The sequence below is a fragment of the Oncorhynchus kisutch genome, unplaced genomic scaffold (genome assembly GCF_002021735.2).
Source record: "Oncorhynchus kisutch isolate 150728-3 unplaced genomic scaffold, Okis_V2 scaffold2951, whole genome shotgun sequence".
NCBI lineage: Eukaryota > Metazoa > Chordata > Actinopteri > Salmoniformes > Salmonidae > Oncorhynchus > Oncorhynchus kisutch.
The window spans coordinates 136899-160295 of NW_022264896.1; the positions used below are offsets into that span (position 1 = coordinate 136899).

General features: G+C 46.9%; 2 protein-coding genes across 3 annotated transcripts in view; one reads left to right on the forward strand and one right to left on the reverse strand.

The window, feature by feature from the left end:
- The first annotated feature begins 1900 nt into the window (after window positions 1-1900).
- Window positions 1901-17164, forward strand: LOC116371137 (cathepsin D-like). Of its 2 annotated transcripts, XM_031820048.1 has the most exons (9): window positions 1901-2086; window positions 3842-4004; window positions 11052-11175; window positions 12156-12274; window positions 13183-13382; window positions 13688-13810; window positions 14221-14365; window positions 15196-15294; window positions 16418-17164. In XM_031820048.1, exons 1-9 carry the CDS (start codon window positions 2025-2027, stop codon window positions 16577-16579), a joined length of 1197 nt encoding a protein of 398 aa, XP_031675908.1. In that variant the 5' UTR covers window positions 1901-2024; the 3' UTR covers window positions 16580-17164. The 2 variants fall into 2 exon arrangements, with proteins under 2 accessions (XP_031675908.1, XP_031675909.1); XM_031820049.1 differs by lacking the exons at window positions 15196-15294; window positions 16418-17164 and adding an exon at window positions 14453-14572 and having other exon boundaries at window positions 1908-2086; window positions 14221-14408.
- Window positions 17165-18133: 969 nt separating this feature from the next.
- The window catches only part of LOC109877569 (cadherin-related family member 5-like), a 36779-nt gene continuing 31515 nt past the window's right edge, over window positions 18134-23397 (reverse strand). The window contains exons 12-13 of the mRNA XM_031820047.1: window positions 22739-22899; window positions 18134-20326 (exon numbers count right to left, since the gene is read on the reverse strand). Of these exons, the coding sequence (XP_031675907.1) occupies window positions 19736-20326; window positions 22739-22899 (752 nt within the window). The 3' untranslated portion in view covers window positions 18134-19735. The remainder of the gene's footprint in view (window positions 20327-22738; window positions 22900-23397) is intronic.

A 23397-nucleotide genomic window follows, 5' to 3' on the forward strand; every position in this document is an offset into this window, starting at 1 on the left:
AGGGCTGAGGTCCTATCACTTCCTACAACACAACAGTGCCTTCACATAGGCAGGGCTGAGGTCCTATCACTTCCTACAACACAACAGTGCCTTCACATAGGCAGGGCTGAGGTCCTATCACTTCCTACAACACAACAGTGCCTTCACATAGGCAGGGCTGAGGTCCTATCACTTCCTACAACACAACAGTGCCTTCACATAGGCAGGGCTGAGGTCCTATCACTTCCTACAACACAACAGTGCCTTCACATAGGCAGGGCTGAGGTCCTATCACTTCCTACAACACAACAGTGCCTTCACATAGGCAGGGCTGAGGTCCTATACTTCCTACAACACAACAGTGCCTTCACATAGGCAGGGCTGAGGTCCTATACTTCCTACAACACAACAGTGCCTTCACATAGGCAGGGCTGAGGTCCTATCACTTCCTACAACACAACAGTGCCTTCACATAGGCAGGGCTGAGGTCCTATCACTTCCTACAACACAACAGTGCCTTCACATAGGCAGGGCTAAGGTCCTATCACTTCCTACAACACAACAGTGCCTTCACATAGGCAGGGCTGAGGTCCTATCACTTCCTACAACACAACAGTGCCTTCACATAGGCAGGGCTGAGGTCCTATCACTTCCTACAACACAACAGTGCCTTCACATAGGCAGGGCTGAGGTCCTATCACTTCCTACAACACAACAGTGCCTTCACATAGGCAGGGCTGAGGATGGAATGAATAAACATATATTCTCAGAAAACTCTCAACCACATCCTAAACACAAAGTAGTTGCTCTCACAAATAAATTAGGTCCCTACAGCACAATGCAGCACATCAGGAACTAAAAGAAAAGCTCTCATCTGAGCAGGTGTAAGGGGTGAGTTTTTATACCATTTCACATTAGAGGCCCAGGGAAAACACAGATCAACAATGTGGTTCCTATCCTGATATATCCTATCCTATCCTGATATATCTACTCTATCCTGATATAGCCTATCCTGATATATCTATTATATCATATCCTGATATCAAATCAAATCAATTTTTATTTGTCACATACACATGGTTAGCAGATGTTAATGCGAGTGTAGCGAAATGCTTGTGCTTCTGATATATCTACTCTATCCTGATATATCTATTCTATCATATCCTGATATATCTACTCTATCCTGATATATCCTATCCTTTCCTACCCTGATATATCCTCTCCTATCCGTATATATCCTATCATGATATATCTATCCTATCCTGATATATCCTTTCCTACCCTGATATATCCTATCCTGATATTTCCTATCCTACCCTGATATATCCTATCCTGATATTTCCTATCTTGTCCCACAGTATACATGACTTGCAGCCTATGCAGTACAAAGCCATCAAGACCATTTTATTGTCTGCAAACAGTGTCAAATATCAAATATATTTATGTCAAATTCTGGTCTGCATTAATGATACATTGTGTCTTGGTTTTACACTTTACTTTATTGAGTTTATTTTTGCAGGGACAGAGCACATGACAGGAGGTTGGCGGTAATGGCTGGAGCTGAATCAGTGGAATTACATTCGCTCAGTTCCAGACATTATTATGAGTCGTCCTCCCCTCAGCAGCCTCCACTGGTGCACATTAATCAACATTTCAGTAAAAGTGCTGGTTTAAGCCATTTTCAACTGTAGTCCCTGGACAGGTTACCCACAATTTGACAGAGACACACATCTCTGACAGCATGCCAGCACGGATTGGGTGTGTTCAAGAAATACACATTTGAAGACCGTAAACGCTTTTGCAGACGTTGTAAATCTATGCTATTCAGCGCAGGTCTGCGCCAAATGTGTGTTTCTGGAACGCACCAATTGGCAATGCGCATGCGCAGCTAACTTAACTCCTGGAACGCACCCATCATCACATGATTTTGACTCGACGTCGACTCAGTCAGGTGATAAAATTCTGTTGTTGTTATCTCAAGTCAAATTGTCCAGTCATTGTGCTGGCGGATCAGGTTGTAGCTGAAGTTATTCTGCAGCTGTAAAATGAAGGTTTTATACCTGTGTCTTTTCGCGGCACTTGCTTTGGCATCTGATGCACTCGTCCGGTAAGTAAAGTCAAGTTATATTAGCCGAGCTAGCTTGTCAGCTAGAAAACAGTTGAGCCACCAGTTACGTCCTCAGTCAAATAGCTAGCTAGTATTACAAAATAGATAGGCTTAGCTAGGTTTGTGAATATTTACTTTGCTGAATGAATAGTGAAGACGAACTTGGGCTACAAAGTGACGTTAATTACATTTTATCAAGTCGCACTTTAGCAAGGTGTTTGTTGTTTCCATTAGCAAGTGTTAAGTTTCTCGCCCAGGCAAACGTGTTCTGACAATGTCAAAATAGAATAGCTAAGGTCAATATCCCAAACGCGATTTTAAGGCTGGTTTATAGACCGTCTGACCTGTGTCCATGCAGTAGTAGTAAATTAGATTAAGGCTGGTTTATAAACCGTCTGACCTGTGTCCATGCAGTAGTAGTAAATTAGATTAAGGCTGGTTTATAGACCGTCTGACCTGTGTCCATGCAGTAGTAGTAAATTAGATTAAGGCTGGTTTACAGAGCGTCTGACCTGTGTCCATGCAGTAGTAGTAAATTAGATTAAGGCTGGTTTATAGACCGTCTGACCTGTGTCCATGCAGTAGTAGTAAATTAGATTAAGGCTGGTTTATAGACAGTCTGACCTGTGTCCATGCAGTTGTAGTAAATTAGATTAAGGCTGGTTTATAGACCGTCTGACCTGTGTCCATGCAGTAGTAGTAAATTAGATTAAGGCTGGTTTATAGACCGTCTGACCTGTGTCATGTAGTAACACAACTGTCGTAGCGAGATCATGAACATGATATTGTCGTCCGACATCAAACTTGTAGCATTAAATCAGCACAGCAGCCCGGTGCTCCAAATTGTAGACTTTCTCTATTTTAACTCAAATAAACCCATCCGTTCAAAAGTGAATTAATGGAAACCTAGCAAGCCAGGCAACTAAAAGCTATTTTCTAAACAATGTTTTGGTTCGTTGCTAGCTAGTTAATTACCGTTAGCTAGCTAATTCAAATAACGTTAATGACCTTTAGTACAGCCGACGTCTTAACTTTAGCTACCTTTTTATTCATTACTACAGGAAACTAAACCTACAACATTATTTACAAGGTAGTGGTGAACTTACAGAAAATGGTGGGATAAAAGTATGTCATTAAATCGGAGGATTTTATAACTCCTGCATCAATTTGTCACAGTAAGATTTGGTCTGGTTGCTGTGGCTGTCCGGTAACCACGACAACGGACGTTGCGACAGTTGCCGATAACTTTCTTTTAAGTGTCGTTCATACCAGTGACACTTGTCGCATTATAATGTCTACAGACATGTCGTTAGACCAAGTAATAAACTGGCCTTAACCTGTCTGATAACAATAGTCATGATTAGTGTATGCCTCATTGACTGTTACATTGTTCATGTTTCCCGTTCGGCAGTGTCCTTGTAAAATAGATATTACACATAGCTAGGTTGCCACATGCAGCACTTGTTCTAGCTTGCAAAGGATGTTGGCACCAGTGTTCTTCACTGTGTCTGTCTGAGATTAGGAGACCTGTAACTATTCAGAAGTTCTTTCCCAGCAGGAACTAGGTTGAGTAGATACTAGAAAGGGCTGACCATTAGACATGCTGAGATTCTGCTTGACCTACCAACTGTTCAGGGCTGGCTAACCATTTCAAAGGAGTTCTGTAATAAATTCTCTCTTGCTATGTCTCCCTCTCTTTCCCTCCCCCTGTATCTCTCTCTTCCCCGTCCTCTCCTTCTTCTCTCTCTCCCACAGAATTCCGTTGAGGAAGTTCCGTTCCATCAGGCGCACACTGACTGACTCGGGCAGGGCAGCAGAAGAGCTGTTGGCCGGGCAGGAACACACTAAGTACAACAACCTGGGCTTCCCCTCCTCCAGTAATGGACCCACTCCAGAAACCCTGAAGAACTTTATGGATGTAAGAAGATCCTCTAGTCGCTACTAACCAGAGACCTGGGAGTGGAGTAGTTACCCTTGGGCTGCGTCCCAGATGGTACCCTATTCCCTACGTAGTGCACTACATTTGATCAGAGCTGTGCTATGGGCCCTGGTCAAAAGTAGTGCACTTTAATAGAAAGTAGGGTGCCATTTGGGACGTAGGTGACCTGTGCCAATGGAGTGGTCACCCTTGACTTCCCTAATGCACTGTAGCACAAGCTAAAAGCCAAGCAGGCAGGCAGGCCAGGAAAAAATCCAACAAAGAATCTGTTGTCGCCAGTCCGACCTTTCCTTCTAGTCCTCCTAGCTAGCTGGATTAGTAGCGTTTTCAAGGCAAAGCCCAATCCCCCTCTCTGTCCTGAAGGGAAGATGGACGATCCCTTCTGATTTCACATGTCCCATTTTAAAGTTGGGTAATCATATTTGTTAGTTTATGTGTGACGGAACAAGAACGTTTGTCATATGACGAGTAACTCCGCTTCCCATCAGTGTTGGGTCTTTTCTCTGTGTGACCGAACAGGAACTAGGAATAGTTGGTCATATGACGAGTAACTCCGCTTCCCATCAGTGTTGGGTCTTTTCTCTGTGTGACCGAACAGGAACTAGGAATAGTTGGTCATATGACGAGTAACTCAGCTTCCCATCAGTGTTGGGTCTTTTCTCTGTGTGACCGAACAGGAACTAGGAATAGTCGGTCATATGACTGACTGAGAACAAGGAAGGACTGATCTTCTAAGCTCCCTGAGCCTGTTCAGCTGACAATTTGTAGACATAATGTACGGTTTATCCTCGGCAAATCCACTAGGCTTTGTGTTTATGTAGATGAATCTGAACACCAGAAAAAAATAAGGCCTTGTACTCTAGTTTTTTTTAGGTCACCATCTAGTACTGGGTCAGACCCCCCCCCCCCCCCGCCCCCCACACACACACCTTGCATCCAGAACAACTCAAATTCTTTGGGGCATAGCATGTAGCTCAATTGGTATCAAGGGACCTAACGTGTGCCATGAAAACATTCCCCACCACATTACGCCACCAGCCTGTACTGTTGACACCAGGCGAGACGGGGCCAGACCATTATACCAACGCCACCAGCCTGTACTGTTGACACCAGGCCAGACCATTATACCAACGCCACCAGCCTGTACTGTTGACACCAGGCGACGGGGCCAGACCATTATACCAACGCCACCAGCCTGTACTGTTGACACCAGGCCAGACCATTATACCAACGCCACCAGCCTGTACTGTTGACACCAGGCGAGACGGGGCCAGACCATTATACCAACGCCACCAGCCTGTACTGTTGACACCAGGCGAGACGGGGCCAGACCATTATACCAACGCCACCAGCCTGTACTGTTGACACCAGGCGACGGGGCCAGACCATTATACCAACGCCACCAGCCTGTACTGTTGACACCAGGCGACGGGTCTAGACCATTATACCAACGCCACCAGCCTGTACTGTTGACACCAGGCGACGGGGCCAGACCATTATACCAACGCCACCAGCCTGTACTGTTGACACCAGGCGACGGGGCCAGACCATTATACCAACGCCACCAGCCTGTACTGTTGACACCAGGCGAGACTGGGCCAGACCATTATACCAACGCCACCAGCCTGTACTGTTGACACCAGGCGACGGGGCCAGACCATTATACCAATGCCACCAGCCTGTACTGTTGACACCAGGCGACGGGGCCATTATACCAACGCCACCAGCCTGTACTGTTGACACCAGGCGAGACGGGGCCAGACCATTATACCAACGCCACCAGCCTGTACTGTTGACACCAGGCGACGGGGCCAGACCATTATACCAACGCCACCAGCCTGTACTGTTGACACCAGGCGAGACGGGGCCAGACCATTATACCAACGCCACCAGCCTGTACTGTTGACACCAGGCGAGACGGGGCCAGACCATTATACCAACGCCACCAGCCTGTACTGTTGACACCAGGCGACGGGTCTAGACCATTATACCAACGCCACCAGCCTGTACTGTTGACACCAGGCGACGGGGCCAGACCATTATACCAACGCCACCAGCCTGTACTGTTGACACCAGGCGACGGGTCTAGACCATTATACCAACGCCACCAGCCTGTACTGTTGACACCAGGCGACGGGGCCAGACCATTATACCAACGCCACCAGCCTGTACTGTTGACACCAGGCGAGACGGGGCCAGACCATTATACCAACGCCACCAGCCTGTACTGTTGACACCAGGCGACGGGGCCAGACCATTATACCAATGCCACCAGCCTGTACTGTTGATACCAGGCGACGGGGCCATTATACCAACGCCACCAGCCTGTACTGTTGACACCAGGCGAGACGGGGCCAGACCATTATACCAACGCCACCAGCCTGTACTGTTGATACCAGGCGACGGTGCCAGACCATTATACCAACGCCACCAGCCTGTACTGTTGATACCAGGCGACGGGGCCATGGACTGCTGCTTACGCCACCAGCCTGTACTGTTGACACCAGGCGACGGGGCCAGACCATTATACCAACGCCACCAGCCTATACTGTTGACACCAGGCCAGACCATTATACCAACGCCACCAGCCTGTACTGTTGACACCAGGCCAGACCATTATACCAACGCCACCAGCCTGTACTGTTGACACCAGGCGACGGGGCCAGACCATTATACCAACGCCACCAGCCTGTACTGTTGACACCAGGCGACGGGGCCAGACCATTATACCAACGCCACCAGCCTGTACTGTTGACACCAGGCGAGACGGGGCCAGACCATTATACCAACACCACCAGCCTGTACTGTTGACACCAGGCGACGGGGCCATTATACCAACGCCACCAGCCTGTACTGTTGACACCAGGCGAGACGGGGCCAGACCATTATACCAACGCCACCAGCCTGTACTGTTGATACCAGGCGACGGGGCCAGACCATTATACCAACGCCACCAGCCTGTACTGTTGACACCAGGCGACGGGGCCAGACCATTATACCAATGCCACCAGCCTATACTGTTGACACCAGGCCAGACCATTATACCAACGCCACCAGCCTGTACTGTTGACACCAGGCCAACGCCACCAGCCTGTACTGTTGACACCAGGCCAGACCATTATACCAACGCCACCAGCCTGTACTGTTGACACCAGGCCAGACCATTATACCAACGCCACCAGCCTGTACTGTTGATACCAGGCGACGGGGCCAGACCATTATACCAACGCCACCAGCCTGTACTGTTGACACCAGGCCAGACCATTATACCAACGCCACCAGCCTGTACTGTTGACACCAGGCGACGGGGCCATGGACTGATGCTTACGCCACCAGCCTGTACTGTTGATACCAGGCGACGGGGCCAGACCATTATACCCACCCCACCAGCCTGTACTGTTGATACCAGGCGACAGGGCCATGGACTGCTGCTTACGCCACCAGCCTGTACTGTTGATACCAGGCGACGGGGCCATGGACTGATGCTTACGCCACCAGCCTGTACTGTTGACACCAGGCGACGGGGCCAGACCATTATACCAACGCCACCAGCCTGTACTGTTGATACCAGGTGACGGGGCCATGGACTGCTGCTTACGCCACCAGCCTGTACTGTTGACACCAGGCGACGGGGCCATGGACTGCTGCTTACGCCACCAGCCTGTACTGTTGATACCAGGCGACGGGGCCATGGACTGCTGCTTACGCCACCAGCCTGTACTGTTGACACCAGGCGACGGGGCCATGGACTGCTGCTTACGCCACCAGCCTGTACTGTTGATACCAGGCGACGGGGCCATGGACTGCTGCTTACGACACCAGCCTGTACTGTTGATACCAGGCGACGGGGCCATGGACTGCTGCTTACGCCACCAGCCTGTACTGTTGACACCAGGCGACGGGGCCATGGACTGCTGCTTACGCCACCAGCCTGTACTGTTGATACCAGGCGACGGGGCCATGGACTGCTGCTTACGCCACCAGCCTGTACTGTTGATACCAGGCGACGGGGCCAGACATTATACCAACGCCACTAGCCTGTACTGTTGACACCAGGCGACGGGGCCATGGACTGCTGCTTACGCCACCAGCCTGTACTGTTGATACCAGGCGACGGGGCCAGACATTATACCAACGCCACCAGCCTGTACTGTTGATACCAGGCGACGGGGCTATGGACTGCTGCTTACGCCAAATCCTGACTCTGCCATCAAGGGCTGCTTTTCCTCTCAATTGTCCAGTGTTGGTTAATGCGCTTCCCCTCTGGAGCTGCTTCTTGCTTTTATCTGATGGGAGTGGAATCCGGTGTGGCCGTCTGCTGATGGGAGTGGAATCCGGTGTGGCCGTCTGCTGATGGGAGTGGAATCCGGTGTGGCCGTCTGCTGATGGGAGTGGAATCCGGTGTGGTCGTCTGCTGATGGGAGTGGAATCCGGTGTGGTCGTCTGCTGATGGGAGTGGAATCCGTTGTGGCCGTCTGCTGATGGGAGTGGAATCCGGTGTGGCCGTCTGCTGATGGGAGTGGAATCCGGTGTGGCCGTCTGCTGATGGGAGTGGAATCCGGTGTTGCCGTCTGCTGATGGGAGTGGAATCCGGTGTGGCCGTCTGCTGATGGGAGTGGAATCCGGTGTGGCCGTCTGCTGATGGGAGTGGAATCCGGTGTGGCCGTCTGCTGATGGGAGTGCAATCCGGTGTGGTCGTCTGCTGATGGGAGTGGAATCCGGTGTGGTCGTCTGCTGATGATGGGAGTGCAATCCGGTGTGGTCGTCTGCTGATGGGAGTGGAATCCTGTGTCGTCCTGCGTCCCGAGATGCCGTTCTGCACACCACTGTTGTGCTGCGCCGTTCTTTTTCTGTTTGTGGTGTAACAGTTTGACTTTAGTTCGTCCCCTCGCCCCTACTCAGGCTCGAACCAGGGACCCCTCTGCACACATCAACAACTGACACCCACGAAGCATCGTTACCCATCGCTCCACAAAAGCCGTGGCCCTTGCAGAGCAAGGGGAACTACTACTTCAAGCTCTCAGAGCGAGTGACGTCACCGATTGAAATACTATTAGCGCGCACTACCGCTAACTAGCTAGCCATTTCACATCCGTTACAGTGGCACGCCTGTTAACTGGCACGATTTGTCATTCTCCTTTGACCTCTCATCAACGAGCTGATTTCATCCCCACAGGACTGCTGCTGACTGGATGTTTGTTTGTTTGTCGCACCATTCTCTGGAAACCTTAGACCCAGGCGAGGCAAACCCTGGTCCTGGAATGCCGCGGGCACTTCCTGTTTTTGATTTAACAGACCTGGAAGACCAGGTGTGGTGCCTTGTTGCAGTACCTGTGGCACTCCAAGAACCGGGTTGGCTAGCCCTGCCCTAGACACCGTCGTGCGTAATAATCCCAGGAGGCCGGATGTTTCTGAGATACTGGAATCGGCGTGGCTGGCACTGACTCATACCACGCTCAGTCGCTTAGGTCTCTCATTCTGCTCATTTCTAACGTTCCATGGAACAGTAACTGAATGGCTCGATGCCTGTCTGCCTGCTTTATATAGGAAGCCACGGCCACCTGACTCACTGTCTGTAGGAGTGAACCATTTCTGTGAATGGAGGGGTGTACCAATAAACTGGCCAATGAGTGTTCATGATATCAGCATTGGATAAAGATTCCTACACGGTACAGTAATCGTTCGGGTTTCTGAGTGTTTTGTCCGGGACTCTGATAGTTCCTTCCACTGAGCTGAGGGATGCGCACACACAGGAAAAGGTTGTGGTTTACACGGTTTCCTAGACTCTCACAGAAAGTGAGTTGCGGTATGTAGATTAATCCAACGGTAGGTACAAGGTTACACACACACACACACATCTACCATATAAAATGTAATGCAAATCTTCCTATGAAGCTTGAAAAGTTGGAACTGTGAATGAATACAGTTTTCAACATGGAATGGTTTCAGACACTTCATAACATCTTGCAGAGTAATTGAAACTTTCACATCAAACCACTTCGATATCAACCAACCACAATACAACCACAGTGAATGAATGAACCCGTTGTCCCTTCAATAGTCAGCTCTTTAATAAGAGAAAGGTTTGTGTCCAAAAATGACTCCCTATTCCCCAACAAGGCTCTGGTCAAAAGTAGTGCACTATATAGGGAGTAGAGCCTTTTTGGTACACACACACTAAGACTACTAATATAATCACAATGAAGTGATCAAGCAGTCTCTCAAGAGGATTGAATTGACTGAAGAGTTTCATTTCCCATGAGTCCTAGGAAAAAAAGGAAGTTGAGTCATCGTATTGAAAAACAATGTTGAGTAATCGTTCATTCTCTGCTTGCAACAGAAGGTTCGCTGGCTGTTAGAACGTGACTAGGAGAAGATAAATCACTGAGACCTATTGATTTGACCAAAGATATAAAATGGTAGATTGGAGTCCTAGAAAGAGGGAAGTTGACTCATCGTTTAAACTGTGTAGTTATTATTTAAGATATAAAATGGTAGATTGGAGTCCTAGAAAGAGGGAAGTTGACTCTGTGTAAATATTAAACTGTAGTTATTATTTGCTCTTGAACAGAAGGTTAGCTGACTTGTATGTTCAACAGCGTGACTAGGAGAAGAGATCACTCTGACCTGTTTTACTTCAGACAAACCGTTTCTGACACTTGGCAGAGCCAACTTCTCTATCAGTCTTGGATGTAGAATGGACTGAACTAATCACCATGACGTGCATGAACAGACAAGTTTAGGTAGATCTTGCCAGATGTGTTCAGGCCAGCTCAACCTGTTGGAAGGGATTGCCTTCACTGTATCCCTACAACGTGACCAAAGCATAGAGGAGCTTGTTCTTCTGAGGGAAAAGGTGTATATGAAGAACCAGCTGAAACTGGGCCTCTGTCCTCCCAGTTTGGAGTCCACTTTAATGTGAAGATCCTTCTTCCTGCTTTCTAGTCCGGGAGCCGTTTGATTGACTCCTTGAAACCAGCGATTTTATTTCATACAGCCGTGTGTGTGTGTGTGTGTGTTTTCCAGGCTCAGTACTACGGTGAGATCGGCCTGGGGACTCCCGTCCAGACATTCACTGTGGTGTTTGATACAGGCTCCTCTAACTTGTGGGTCCCTTCCATCCACTGCTCCTTCACAGACATCGCCTGCTGTAAGTCGACACTACACTGACTCAATCCCACATGTATCGATACAGTCCTCTCAGATCCTCCACAAGTCCGTAGTGGTCTAGGGTTGCATTTTGGGGGAATGGGTCGTTGACTCGTACACACGTGACTGGAGCTAGAAGGACCTACTCACTTCTAGAACACTGGTTTTTATAAGCAGAATGAATATTAATGAGCTGCATGTGCCTATTAGTCCAATTCTAGGATTAATCTGTTTCTAAGAATCCTCTGTTTTATTCTTTGTTTGTTCTTTCTGCCGAATGCCGTTCCTCCATTTAGTTAAATTATTTTATTTGTTTATTTCACCTTTTATTTAACCAGGTAGGCCAGATCACCTTTATTTAACCAGGTAGGCCAGATCACCTTTATTTAACCAGGTAGGCCAGATCACCTTTATTTAACCAGGTAGGCCAGATCACCTTTATTTAACCAGGTAGGCCAGATCACCTTTATTTAACCAGGTAGGCCAGATCACCTTTATTTAACCAGGTAGGCTAGTTGAGAACAAGTTCTCATTTACAACTCTGACCTGGCCAAGATAAAGCAAAGCAGTTCGACACATACAACAACACAGAGTTACACAAAGAATGAACAAAACATACACACACACACACACACACACACACACACAGGAGTGTTACACATGGAGTAAAACAAACATACAGTCAATAATACAGTATAAACAAGTCTATATACAATGTGAGCAAATGAGGTGAGATAAGGGAGGTAAAGGCAAAAAAGGCCATGGTGGCAAAGTAAATACAATATAGCAAGTAAAACACTGGAATGGTAGTTTTGCAATGGAAGAATGTGCAAAGTAGAGAGAAAAATAATGCGGTGAAAAGGAGAAAAATGTCCTCTCCAAAATGCTTCAATGTGTTCTTGCTTCTAGGTTATATAACTACTGATATTGGCCATGTTGGACAGATTTAAAAGTGACACTTCCCTTCTCTCTGTCTGTCAGTGCTTCACCACAAGTATAATGGTGCCAAGTCCAGTACGTATGTGAAGAACGGAACGGCCTTCGCCATCCAGTATGGGTCTGGCAGTCTGTCTGGGTACCTCAGCCAAGACACATGCACGGTAGGTTCCAAGGTTACACTCTTGTTTAAATAGACTGAAACGGTACTGTATAAATCAAATCCATTGTCACTTGTACTATTCTCCAAAGCAATTCCCTTTTTTTTTTTTAAGGCAGTTTATTTATTTTTGTGTTAATGATTTTAAACAGCGTTTCTACTTTTCTGCCTGAAATTAGATTTTATTTGACGATGTAAAAAATACAATCTCTCTGTGTTTAGGTGTCAGTTTGGAGACCTGACGGTCTATAGGTGTGTTTATAATGGCTGTGCTGCTCATCTCTCTGGTAGATTGGAGGCCTGTCCATAGAGGAGTGTTTATAATGGCTGTGCTGCTCATCTCTCTGGTAGATTGGAGGCCTGTCCATAGAGGAGTGTTTATAATGGCTGTGCTGCTCATCTCTCTGGTAGATTGGAGGCCTGTCCATAGAGGAGTGTTTATAATGGCTGTGCTGCTCATCTCTCTGGTAGATTGGAGGCCTGTCCATAGAGGAGTGTTTAGGTGTCAGTTTGGAGACCTGACGGTCTATAGGTGTGTTTATAATGGCTGTGCTGCTCATCTCTCTGATAGATTGGAGGCCTGTCCATAGAGGAGTGTTTATAATGGCTGTGCTGCTCATCTCTCTGGTAGATTGGAGGCCTGTCCATAGAGGAGTGTTTATAATGGCTGTGCTGCTCATCTCTCTGGTAGATTGGAGGCCTGTCCATAGAGGAGTGTTTATAATGGCTGTGCTGCTCATCTCTCTGGTAGATTGGAGGCCTGTCCATAGAGGAGTGTTTATAATGGCTGTGCTGCTCATCTCTCTGGTAGATTGGAGGCCTGTCCATAAGAGGAGTGTTTAGGTGTCAGTTTGGAGACCTGACGGTCTATAGGTGTGTTTATAATGGCTGTGCTGCTCATCTCTCTGGTAGATTGGAGGCCTGTCCATAGAGGACCAGGGGTTCGGTGAGGCCATCAAGCAGCCTGGCGTAGCCTTCATCGCTGCGAAGTTTGACGGCATCCTGGGCATGGCCTACCCCCGTATCTCTGTGGACGGGGTCGCTCCGCCGTTCGACAACATCATGAGCCAGAAGAAAGTAGAGCAGAACGTGTTCTCCTTCTACCTCAACAGGTGAGACGGAGAGGAGTGCCTCACCGATTTGGCTCCGGAGTCCTTTTTGGAGATTTAGGCCTGGTTTCCTGGACATGTATAAGATAAGCCTATACTGTAACTAAAAAGTCCCAAGTCTATTGAAATAACTGGTTATTTTTATTTAACTAGGTAAGTCAGTTAAGAAAAATATATTATTTACAATGACTGCCTACCAAAACGCCTCAAAGTACCAGGTTTAATCTGTATCCAGGAAACTAGCTCAACAAGTCTGAGTTAAATTATAAAAATAGTAAAAGGACTGTTTGGTCTTGTTTGTGTGTCAGGAACCCAGACTCTGAGCCCGGCGGGGAGCTCCTGCTGGGAGGAACTGACCCTAAGTACTACAGTGGAGACTTCCAGTACCTCGATGTCAGCCGCCAGGCCTACTGGCAGATCCACATGGACGGGTGAGTGCTCTTCCTTCTCCTGTTGTTTATGTGCTGCCACTTCTGCCTCTGCTTGTGTTAGTTATGGTGGAGTTAGAGTAACTATCTCCTTCCTACATTAACCATCTGTTGTTGGTGGACACTATATTAGTATGTCTGTGGTCAGTTCTGTGTCAGAATTATTCAGTTTACAACTTTTTTTTTTAATGACTTTTTGAGCAGGTGAAATGGACGCAAAATTCAGTTTTGTGGACTGCGAGCATGAATGAAATCAACGCCTTTTTAACTATGTCGGGAGGGATCTGTAAACCTAAATGAGTTATTGGTTTAGTGTTTTAAATAGAGAAGCCTGTGAAAAGACAGATCTATTGTTACCTTGTGTAACCTCCTTCCACCAAGAGAGCTGGATTCAAACCTGTGTGTTTGTACAGGATGGGTGTGGGGAGCCAGCTGAGTCTGTGTAAGGGAGGCTGTGAGGCCATCGTGGACACCGGCACGTCCCTCATCACCGGCCCTGCGGCCGAGGTCAAGGCCCTGCAGAGGGCCATCGGAGCAACACCACTCATCCAGGGAGAGGTAAGACACAGGATCAACCCCACTCCTCTAGTTCAACACTGTGGTCCCCGACTACAGCTACGTTCCTCCTCCTAGTTCAACACTGTGGTCCCCGACTACAGCTACGTTCCTCCTCCTCTAGTTCAACACTGTGGTCCCCGACTACAGCTACGTTCCTCCTCCTCCTCTAGTTCAACACTGTGGTCCCCGACTACAGCTACGTTCCTCCTCCTCCTCTAGTTCAACACTGTGGTCCCCGACTACAGCTACGTTCCTCCTCCTCCTCTAGTTCAACACTGTGGTCCCCGACTACAGCTACGTTCCTCCTCCTCCTCTAGTTCAACACTGTGGTCCCCGACTACAGCTACGTTCCTCCTCCTCCTCTAGTTCAACACTGTGGTCCCCGACTACAGCTACGTTCCTCCTCCTCCTCTAGTTCAACACTGTGGTCCCCGACTACAGCTACGTTCCTCCTCCTCCTCTAGTTCAACACTGTGGTCCCCGACTACAGCTACGTTGTTCCTCCTCCTCTAGTTCAACACTGTGGTCCCCGACTACAGCTACGTTCCTCCTCCTCCTCTAGTTCAACACTGTGCTCCCCGACTATTCCTCCTCCTCTAGTTCAACACTGTGGTCCCCGACTACAGCTACGTTCCTCCTCCTCTAGTTCAACACTGGTCCCCGACTACAGCTACGTTCCTCCTCCTCCTAGTTCAACACTGTGGTCCCCGACTACAGCTAAATGAAGTCCCACTTGACCTGGCCTGTCTCCTATTACTTAGAGAACTGTACTCCACTTCATTTCCTGAATATAGTAGCACCTTCACTGACTGTTTCCGCTTGTGTTTCAGTACATGGTGAACTGTGATAAGATTCCCACCATGCCTGTCATCACATTCAACCTGGGAGGACAGTCCTACAGTCTGACTGCAGAGCAGTACGTCCTCAAGGTGAGTCTCTGTCTTTATTTTTTTCTCTCTTCTCGGTCTCTCTCTGGAGAATCTACTGGACATCTTACTTTGAGCAAAACAATGTAGAGGCAGATATCCAGGGGGGGAGGCAGATATCCAGGGGGGGAGGCAGATATCCAGGGGGGGAGGCAGATATCCAGGGGGGGAGGCAGATATCCAGGGGGGGAGGCAGATATCCAGGGGGGGAGGCGAGGCAGATATCCAGGGGGGGAGGCAGATATCCAGGGGGGGAGGCAGATATCCAGGGGGGGAGGCAGATATCCAGGGGGGGAGGCAGATATCCAGGGGGGGAGGCAGATATCCAGGGGGGGAGGCAGATATCCAGGGGGGGAGGCAGATATCCAGGGGGGGAGGCAGATATCCAGGGGGGGAGGCAGATATCCAGGGGGGGAGGCAGATATCCAGGGGGGGAGGCAGATATCCAGGGGGGAGGCAGATATCCAGGGGGGGAGGCAGATATCCAGGCGGGGAGGCAGATATCCAGGCGGGGAGGGGGGGGGAGGCAGATATCCAGGCGGGAGGGGGGGGGAGGCAGATATCCAGGCGGGGAGGGGGGGGGGAGGCAGATATCCAGCAGAGGGCGGTAGAGTCTAATTCAACAATCATAGGAACAGTGTCCGCTCAGTCAGTCATTATACCACACAAACAGGGCATTGTTTAGGTCACTAAGCCATTCTCAGAACCTTGGGAGACAACGTACATTGATTTGAATGTTGGTCTCAGAAATGTAGTTGTTATTTCAACAATTATTACTGCGTAATAATGGCCTATTGAACTTTCCTTACAAACTGTCCCTCTGTTGGCTGCGATGTTAGTATTTCTGTCGTTTGGGTCATTTACATATCGGGCTCTTGTTCATTAGTGCACACCGTAGCAAAACATTGTGCAACAGAAAATAAAAATGAGCATTTCAGCAATGAACAAGTTAGTACCCCTCTGTTTCAAACGGTTTGGTGCTTACTGGACACGATCTGGGACTGTGTGCGTCTCTGTATTCCTTCCCCCTTCTGCTCTGCGTCTGACTGTGTGCGTCTCTGTATTCCTTCCCCCTTCTGCTCTGGGTCTGACTGTGTGCGTCTCTGTATTCCTTCCCCCACTCCAGGAGAGCCAGGCTGGTAAGACCATCTGCCTGAGTGGCTTCATGGGCCTGGACATCCCGCCCCCCGCCGGGCCGCTGTGGATCCTGGGAGATGTATTCATTGGCCAATACTACACTGTGTTCGACCGTGACAACAACAGGGTGGGCTTCGCTAAGTCCAAGTAGAACTACAACCATTGGCTATGTCCTCATTTTCCACTATCCATCATCTACCCTTTTCCTGAAGTGTACACTTGTTCTGCACACTACTTGTCGTGGATTTGGAGAATTGGGAAGCAGTCAATGTTTTAGGGTGTTTTGCGGTACATTTAAAAGTGGATCGAGATGTTATGATTTTAGACAGGCAAAATCCACGTGTGGGGAAAGACACTACTTGTAAAAGTTGCACAAGTTTCCATTTGCTTTTCTGACATCTTTTAAACTAAACTTTTGTGTAGAGTTCAAATGCACTGATCTAAATAAGCATTTAATGTCTTGAGTTATTTGCTGTGAAAGTGAAACAGAAAACATGGTGGTGGTGTTGGAGGAACAGGATCGGGAGTCAAAGATGACGATCAGAACGGAACCTTTTGAGTTTTACCATCTGAGTGATCTGCTGTACGTTTTAAATCAGGGACTTGTTTGTTTTTTAAAGCAACCGAACAATATAACATTTTTAATTTGCGTTTTGAGGCAATGGACCTCTTGTCAATGACTTTTAAGATGTATCTTCAAATGATTGGATTCAATAAAATAATTGTAAAAAGTGAAGTGCCCCATTTCTTTGAATGTCACTGTCAGTCCCCCTTCTAATAGATGCTGTAGAGGTACTCTACTCCTGTTTCAGAAGATCAGCTCACACTAATGTCACTGTCAGTCCCCCTTCTAATAGATGCTGTAGAGTAGGGGTACTCTACTCCTGTTTCAGAAGATCAGCTCACACTAATGTCAAAGGTCAGGATAGATATTGTAATTTATCAGCGTAGTAACAAAAACCCCACCGAGCGACCCATGTGACCCCCCCCCCCAACTGGTCTTGTTAATGGAGACTTTTCTTCTGTTTTAAAAGCTAATTTCCTGCCATTCTACACATTTTGACATGCCTTGTGTTCATATGATACCTGAGTGACTCAACAAAATTAATGGGCGGGGGGGGGGGGCACTGGGGTTGAGGCCTCTGGTCATGTGATCTAGATGACAAGGTTTCAGATGGGTAAGTTAGGCTAACCAGCTATCTAGATAACATGACAAGTAGTTGATCAACTGGACATTTCAGACAGGTTATAAACAGCTCCATAAGATCTGTCTGAATGCCATAACAAGAGGGAAGAAACTGCTCAAGCACAACCACATTTTTAAATTGAACCTTGTACATTTTCCCACATGAGGCACTTCAATCAAACTTTTATTATTTTATCAAATATCTCTTAATAACCAGGGTTTGGGGTCCAGTCAATTCATAGAGTAAACGAAATTAGGAATGTTCCCCTTTTTTAAAATGCATTGAAGAGAATTGGAATGTCTGTGTACTTCCTGAATTGACCACAAGCCTGCTTAGTAACTCATAAATAGTATAAAATGTCCGAATTTGTATCCACATACTTTACATGTTGTAATAAGGTTATTACATTTCATACTTGTTTATTTGTTCATTTTCTAACAACATCAATAAAAACACACGTCCTCCATTTGTTTAGTATTTAGTATTCATGTTCTCCGTCCAAACTTTTTTTCTGTGGTAAAAAAAAAAAAAAAAAAAAAAAGTCCACATTTTAAATAGGATTTGTTTTTTTCCCTCATTAGTAATACTCATAAAATCTTTCCCAAGGACTTGATGGATTCGCTCTCAGAACGATCATTAAAAGATACCAAGTTAAAAAGAAATTGTATCCAACTTGATCCCCTTCTTGTGGTACTTCATGGAAATTGTCTTTTATATATTGAATAAATCACAATATATTTAAAGGAATAGCTCTCCATATATTGAAAGGAATAGCTCCCCATATATTGAAAGGAATAGCTCCCCATATATTGAAAGGAATGTCTCCCCATATATTGAAAGGAATGTCTCCCCATATATTGAAAGGAATGTCTCCCCATATATTGAAAGGAATGTCTCCCCATATATTGAAAGGAATGTCTCACCATATATTGAAAGGAATAGCTCCCCATATATTGAAAGGAATGTCTCACCATATATTGAAAGGAATAGCTCCCCATATATTGAAAGGAATATCTCCCCATATATTGAAAGGAATGTCTCCCCATATATTGAAAGGAATCTCTCACCATAGTGCGATGGAAGCCACATGATGTAGACACACACTTATCCAAAAAGGGTAATTCCCTCCAATCTGTGTGAACTAATGTCCATGTTCCAGAATCCCACTCTGGGATGTCCATAGTATAATAGTCAGGTTTTCCCATGATGATGGAAACTCCATTTCTCTTACGGCTGGGGTATGTTCTTTAGAGCGGTCTGTTCGTACTGTACATCTTCAGACACCTTCCTGTTTTACTCTGTTTTCTTCTGTTTTGTGCCTTTAACCCAGATATCCTCTCCTTGTAGAATATAACCCAGATATCCTCTCCCTATAGAATATAACCCAGATATCATCTCCCTATAGAATATAACCCAGATATCATCTCCCTATTGAATATAACCCAGATATCATCTCCCTGTAGAATATAACCCAGATATCCTCTCCTTGTAGAATATAACCCAGATATCCTCTCCCTATAGAATATAACCCAGATATCCTCTCCCTATAGAATATAACCCAGATATCCTCTCCCTATAGAATATAACCCAGATATCCTCTCCCTATAGACTATAACCCAGATATCCTCTCCCTATAGAATATAACCCAGATATCCTCTCCCTATAGAATATAACCCAGATATCCTCTCCCCATAGAATATAACCCAGATATCCTCTCCTTATAGAATATAACCTAGATATCCTCTACTTATAGAATATAACCCAGATATCCTCTCCCTATAGACTATAACCCAGATATCCTCTCCCCATAGAATATAACCCAGATATCCTCTCCTTATAGAATATAACCTAGATATCCTCTACTTATAGAATATAACCCAGATATCCTCTCCCTATAGAATATAACCCAGATATCATCTCCCTATAGAATATAACCCAGATATCATCTCCCTATAGACTATAACCCAGATATCATCTCCCTATAGAATGTAACCCAGATATCCTCTCCCTATAGAATATAACCCAGATATCCTCTCCCTATAGAATATAACCCAGATATACTCTCCCTATAGAATATAACCTAGCTATCATCTCCCTATTGAATTCACCCAGATATCCTCTCAACCCTCCTTCTCTTTTTCCTCTTTAGCAGCTGAATCAGACTCTCCACGGCTCTCCTGGTCCCCATGCCCACCATCGATCTCTGTCTGACTAGACATGCTCCTGTCTCCCTCCTCCACCTCCTCCATGTCCAACACCTCCTCCTCAGTCTCCTCCTCCTGACCCAGAGTATCCGGGATGATCTCCACCTCGATCCCAGACGCATCCTCGTTCTCCTTAAACCACACTGACTTCCCTCCTTCCTTCCTCCCCCCCTTGGCGAGGATGGACCTCACCCCGTCCTTGTCTCCTCCTTCTCCTCTCCCACCCCCCATAGCAGGGCTGCAGGCCGGGCCGGGCTTGGCGTTGTGGTTGGCGTACAGGCCGCAGAAGCCACAGTGGCGGTCGCTCCGGCGTCGCTCCAGGGGGATGGCTCTGCCTCTGTCCCCAGGGACAGTAGCACCTCGGCCCCTCTTGTCTACCGGCTCTGGGCGTCTGGGTCTGCAGCGCAGGGCATCACCCTCGGTACCCTGGTAGCCATCGTTGGTGTACTGCAGGGTGTCCTTGGGTCTCCCTTGGGGCCTTGTCATCTTCAGACATGGAGCCAGACACTACAGACAGGATAGAAGACAGGACAGCAACCATGTTAAATGTGTCAAGTACAAGGATCACAGGATACGAGATGCATGTGTTGTGTGTATATCATTTGGTTGAATAAATAGTAACTAAATAAATAATACAAGTAGATAAATAGTCATAAATAATAGCAATAAAGTTGTCCTACGAGTTAAAAACTGAAGCACTAGAGAGAGGAGTAGAGAGAGAGAGAGAGAGGAGTAGAGAGAGAGAGAGAGAGAGAGAGAGAGAGAGAGAGAGAGAGAGAGAGGAGTAAGGAGAGAGGAGTAGAGAGAGGAGTAGAGAGAGAGAGGAGTAGAGAGAGAGGAGTAGAGAGAGTGAGAGAGAGAAGAGAGAGAGAAGAGAGAGAGAGAGTAGTAGAGAGAGGAGTAGAGAGAGAGAGAGAGAGAGGAGTAGAGAGAGAAGAGGAGTAGAGAGAGAGAGAGAGAGAGGAGTAGAGAGAGGAAGGTTAAAAAAGAGAGAAAGAAGAGAGAGAGAGGAGAGAGTATGAAGAGAGAGAGAGAGAAGAGAAGGAGAGAGAGAGAGAGAGAGGTAGAGAGAGAGGAGTAGAGAGAGAGAGGAGTAGGGAGTGAGAAGAGAGAGAGGTAAGAGAGGAGAAGGAGTAGAGAGAGAGAGAGAGAGAGGAGTAGCGAAGAGTAGAGGTAGTTAGAGAGAGAGAGTAGAGAAGAGGAGTAGGAGGAGGTAGAGAAGAGAGAGGAGTAGGAGAGAGCGAGTAGAGAGAGGAGAGAGAAGAGAGAGAGAGATAGAGAGAGAGAGGAGGAGGAGTAGCGAGAGAGAGAGAGAGAGGAGTAGAGAGAGAGAGAGAGAGAGGAGAGAGAGAGAGAGAGAGAGGAGTAGAGGAGAGAGAGAGAGAGGAGTAGAGAGAGAGAGAGAGGAGTAGAGAGAGAGAGGAGTAGAGAGAGAGAGGAGTAGAGAGAGAGAGAGAGAGAGAGAGAGAGAGGAGTAGAGAGAGAGAGGAGTAGAGAGAGAGAGGAGTAGGGAGAGGAGTAGAGAGAGGAGTAGAGAGAGAGAGAGAGAGAGGAGTTAGAGAGAGAGAGAAGAGTAGAGAGAGAGAGAGAGGAGTAGAGAGAGAGAGAGAGAGAGGAGTAGAGACAGAGAGAGAGGAGTAGAGAGAGAGAGAGGAGTAGAGAGAGAGAGAGAGGAGTAGAGAGAGAGAGAGAGGAGTAGAGAGAGAGAGAGAGAGAGAGAGGAGTAGAGAGAGGAGTAGAGAGAGAGAGGAGTAGAGAGAGAGAGAAAGCTGTCATTTACACACAAGTTAATGAACCATTGATCTCTAGGCATAGTTCAATGTCACAGATGCTTCTGCCTTCCCATAGCGTTAGGTTCATTTATTCTGCTTTAACACACAGAGCCCTTCTGTGAAGCACTACTCATAAATATTCAGTGAAGCTGTTCAATTCAATCAGGATAAATGCCTTGTTCACAGGCCTTCTAATCAGCGTCTAATCCTATCCAGGGTTATTCAACCAGCCATCACTACTCCATCCAACAGCCCCGGCTAGCCTGCTAACCTGATCCCAGATCTAATCCTATCCAGGGTTATTCAACCAGCCATCACTACTCCATCCAACAGCCCTGGATAGCCTGCTAACCTGATCCCAGATCTGTTTGTTAAGTCCTGCCAAGGTGTTGACAAGACAACACAAACAGTTCTGACACTAGGTAACCTTCCTGTTAGGGCTAAGGCTGTCTCAAAAACACTCGCAGGACAGGACTTTCACTAAGTGTCATGCTGCGGAACCTCCTCAATACCAGCATTCCACTGGGAGAAACCCACATGAAGGGCCTTCCTACTGGTGATTACTAGTGGGGGAAACTCATCTATCATCTCTGACTCCTCCCACATACTGACCTCTGATGTCACATTCCACTGGGAGAAACCCACATGAAGGACCTTCCTACTGGTGTTTACTAGTGGGGGAAACTCATCTATCGTCTCTGACTCCTCCCACATACTGACCTCTGATGTCACATTCCACTGGGAGAAACCCACATGAAGGACCTTCCTACTGGTGATTACTAGTGGGGGAAACTCATCTATCATCTCTGACTCCTCCCACATACTGACCTCTGATGTCACATACAAAAGGAAATGACCTCATAACAATTTTGGCAGTTAAATACAACAATAAAACATTATTCATGAAAATAAATAATCTATTAATATGTTTTTTTGAACACTGTAATTAGTTGTGTCTGAAAGCTGTGCTGTTAGTGTATGGTTGACGCTGCTTGTTTGCCATTAGCCAATCAGCATGCTGAACTTGTTTACAGCACATCAACTCATACAACTCGTTGATCCCAGGCTACAAGTAGTATTATCGGAGTTTCCCACTTGTCATGAACGCAGCATCAGTTCTGAGCTGAACTCACAGAATGGTGCTGACCTCAGTTATCTTATCCAGGTTGGCGCCTCCTTTCTTCAGGCGGGAGATCAGGAAACCAATCACGATGAAGCAGAGAACCAAGATGGCTGCCATGATCAATCCCAGAAGAGCCATGTCCCCCGCCCGGTACCCTGCCCCCGAGGGCAAAGGAACCGCCACAGCTGTAGAGGGTCAGAGGTCAGGGAAAATAATAGTCAAGGCAACCAGTCAAGATATCAATCAATCGAGTTATCAACCAACCAATCAATATATTAATCAATCAAGTTATCAACCAACCAATCAATATATTAATCAATGAATCAAGTTATCAACCAACCAACCAATCAATCGAGTTATCAACCAACCAATCAATATATTAATCAATCAAGTTATCAACCAACCAATCAATATATTAATCAATGAATCAAGTTATCAACCAACCAACCAATCAATATATTAATCAATGAATCAAGTTATCAACCAACCAACCAATCAATATATTAATCAATCAAGTTATCAACCAACCAATCAATTTATTAATCAATCAATCCAGCCGTTACAGCAGACAATGGCCTTTGAGATGTACCTAAACTCTATTCCACTTCACTTCTACCTTGAACCCCACCAATAATACAGGCTTTGATATGGAGAGTACAGATCCTACTGTTGGTAGGAGTAGA

Coding starts and splice junctions, on each gene's coding strand:
- LOC116371137 (XM_031820048.1), top strand. CDS start 2,025: ATGAAGGTTTTATACCTGTGTCTTTTCGCGGCACTTGCTTTGGCATCT. Junction 4,005..11,051: donor CCCTGAAGAACTTTATGGAT/GTAAGAAGATCC, acceptor TGTGTTTTCCAG/GCTCAGTACTACGGTGAGAT. Junction 13,811..14,220: donor TGGCAGATCCACATGGACGG/GTGAGTGCTCTT, acceptor GTGTTTGTACAG/GATGGGTGTGGGGAGCCAGC.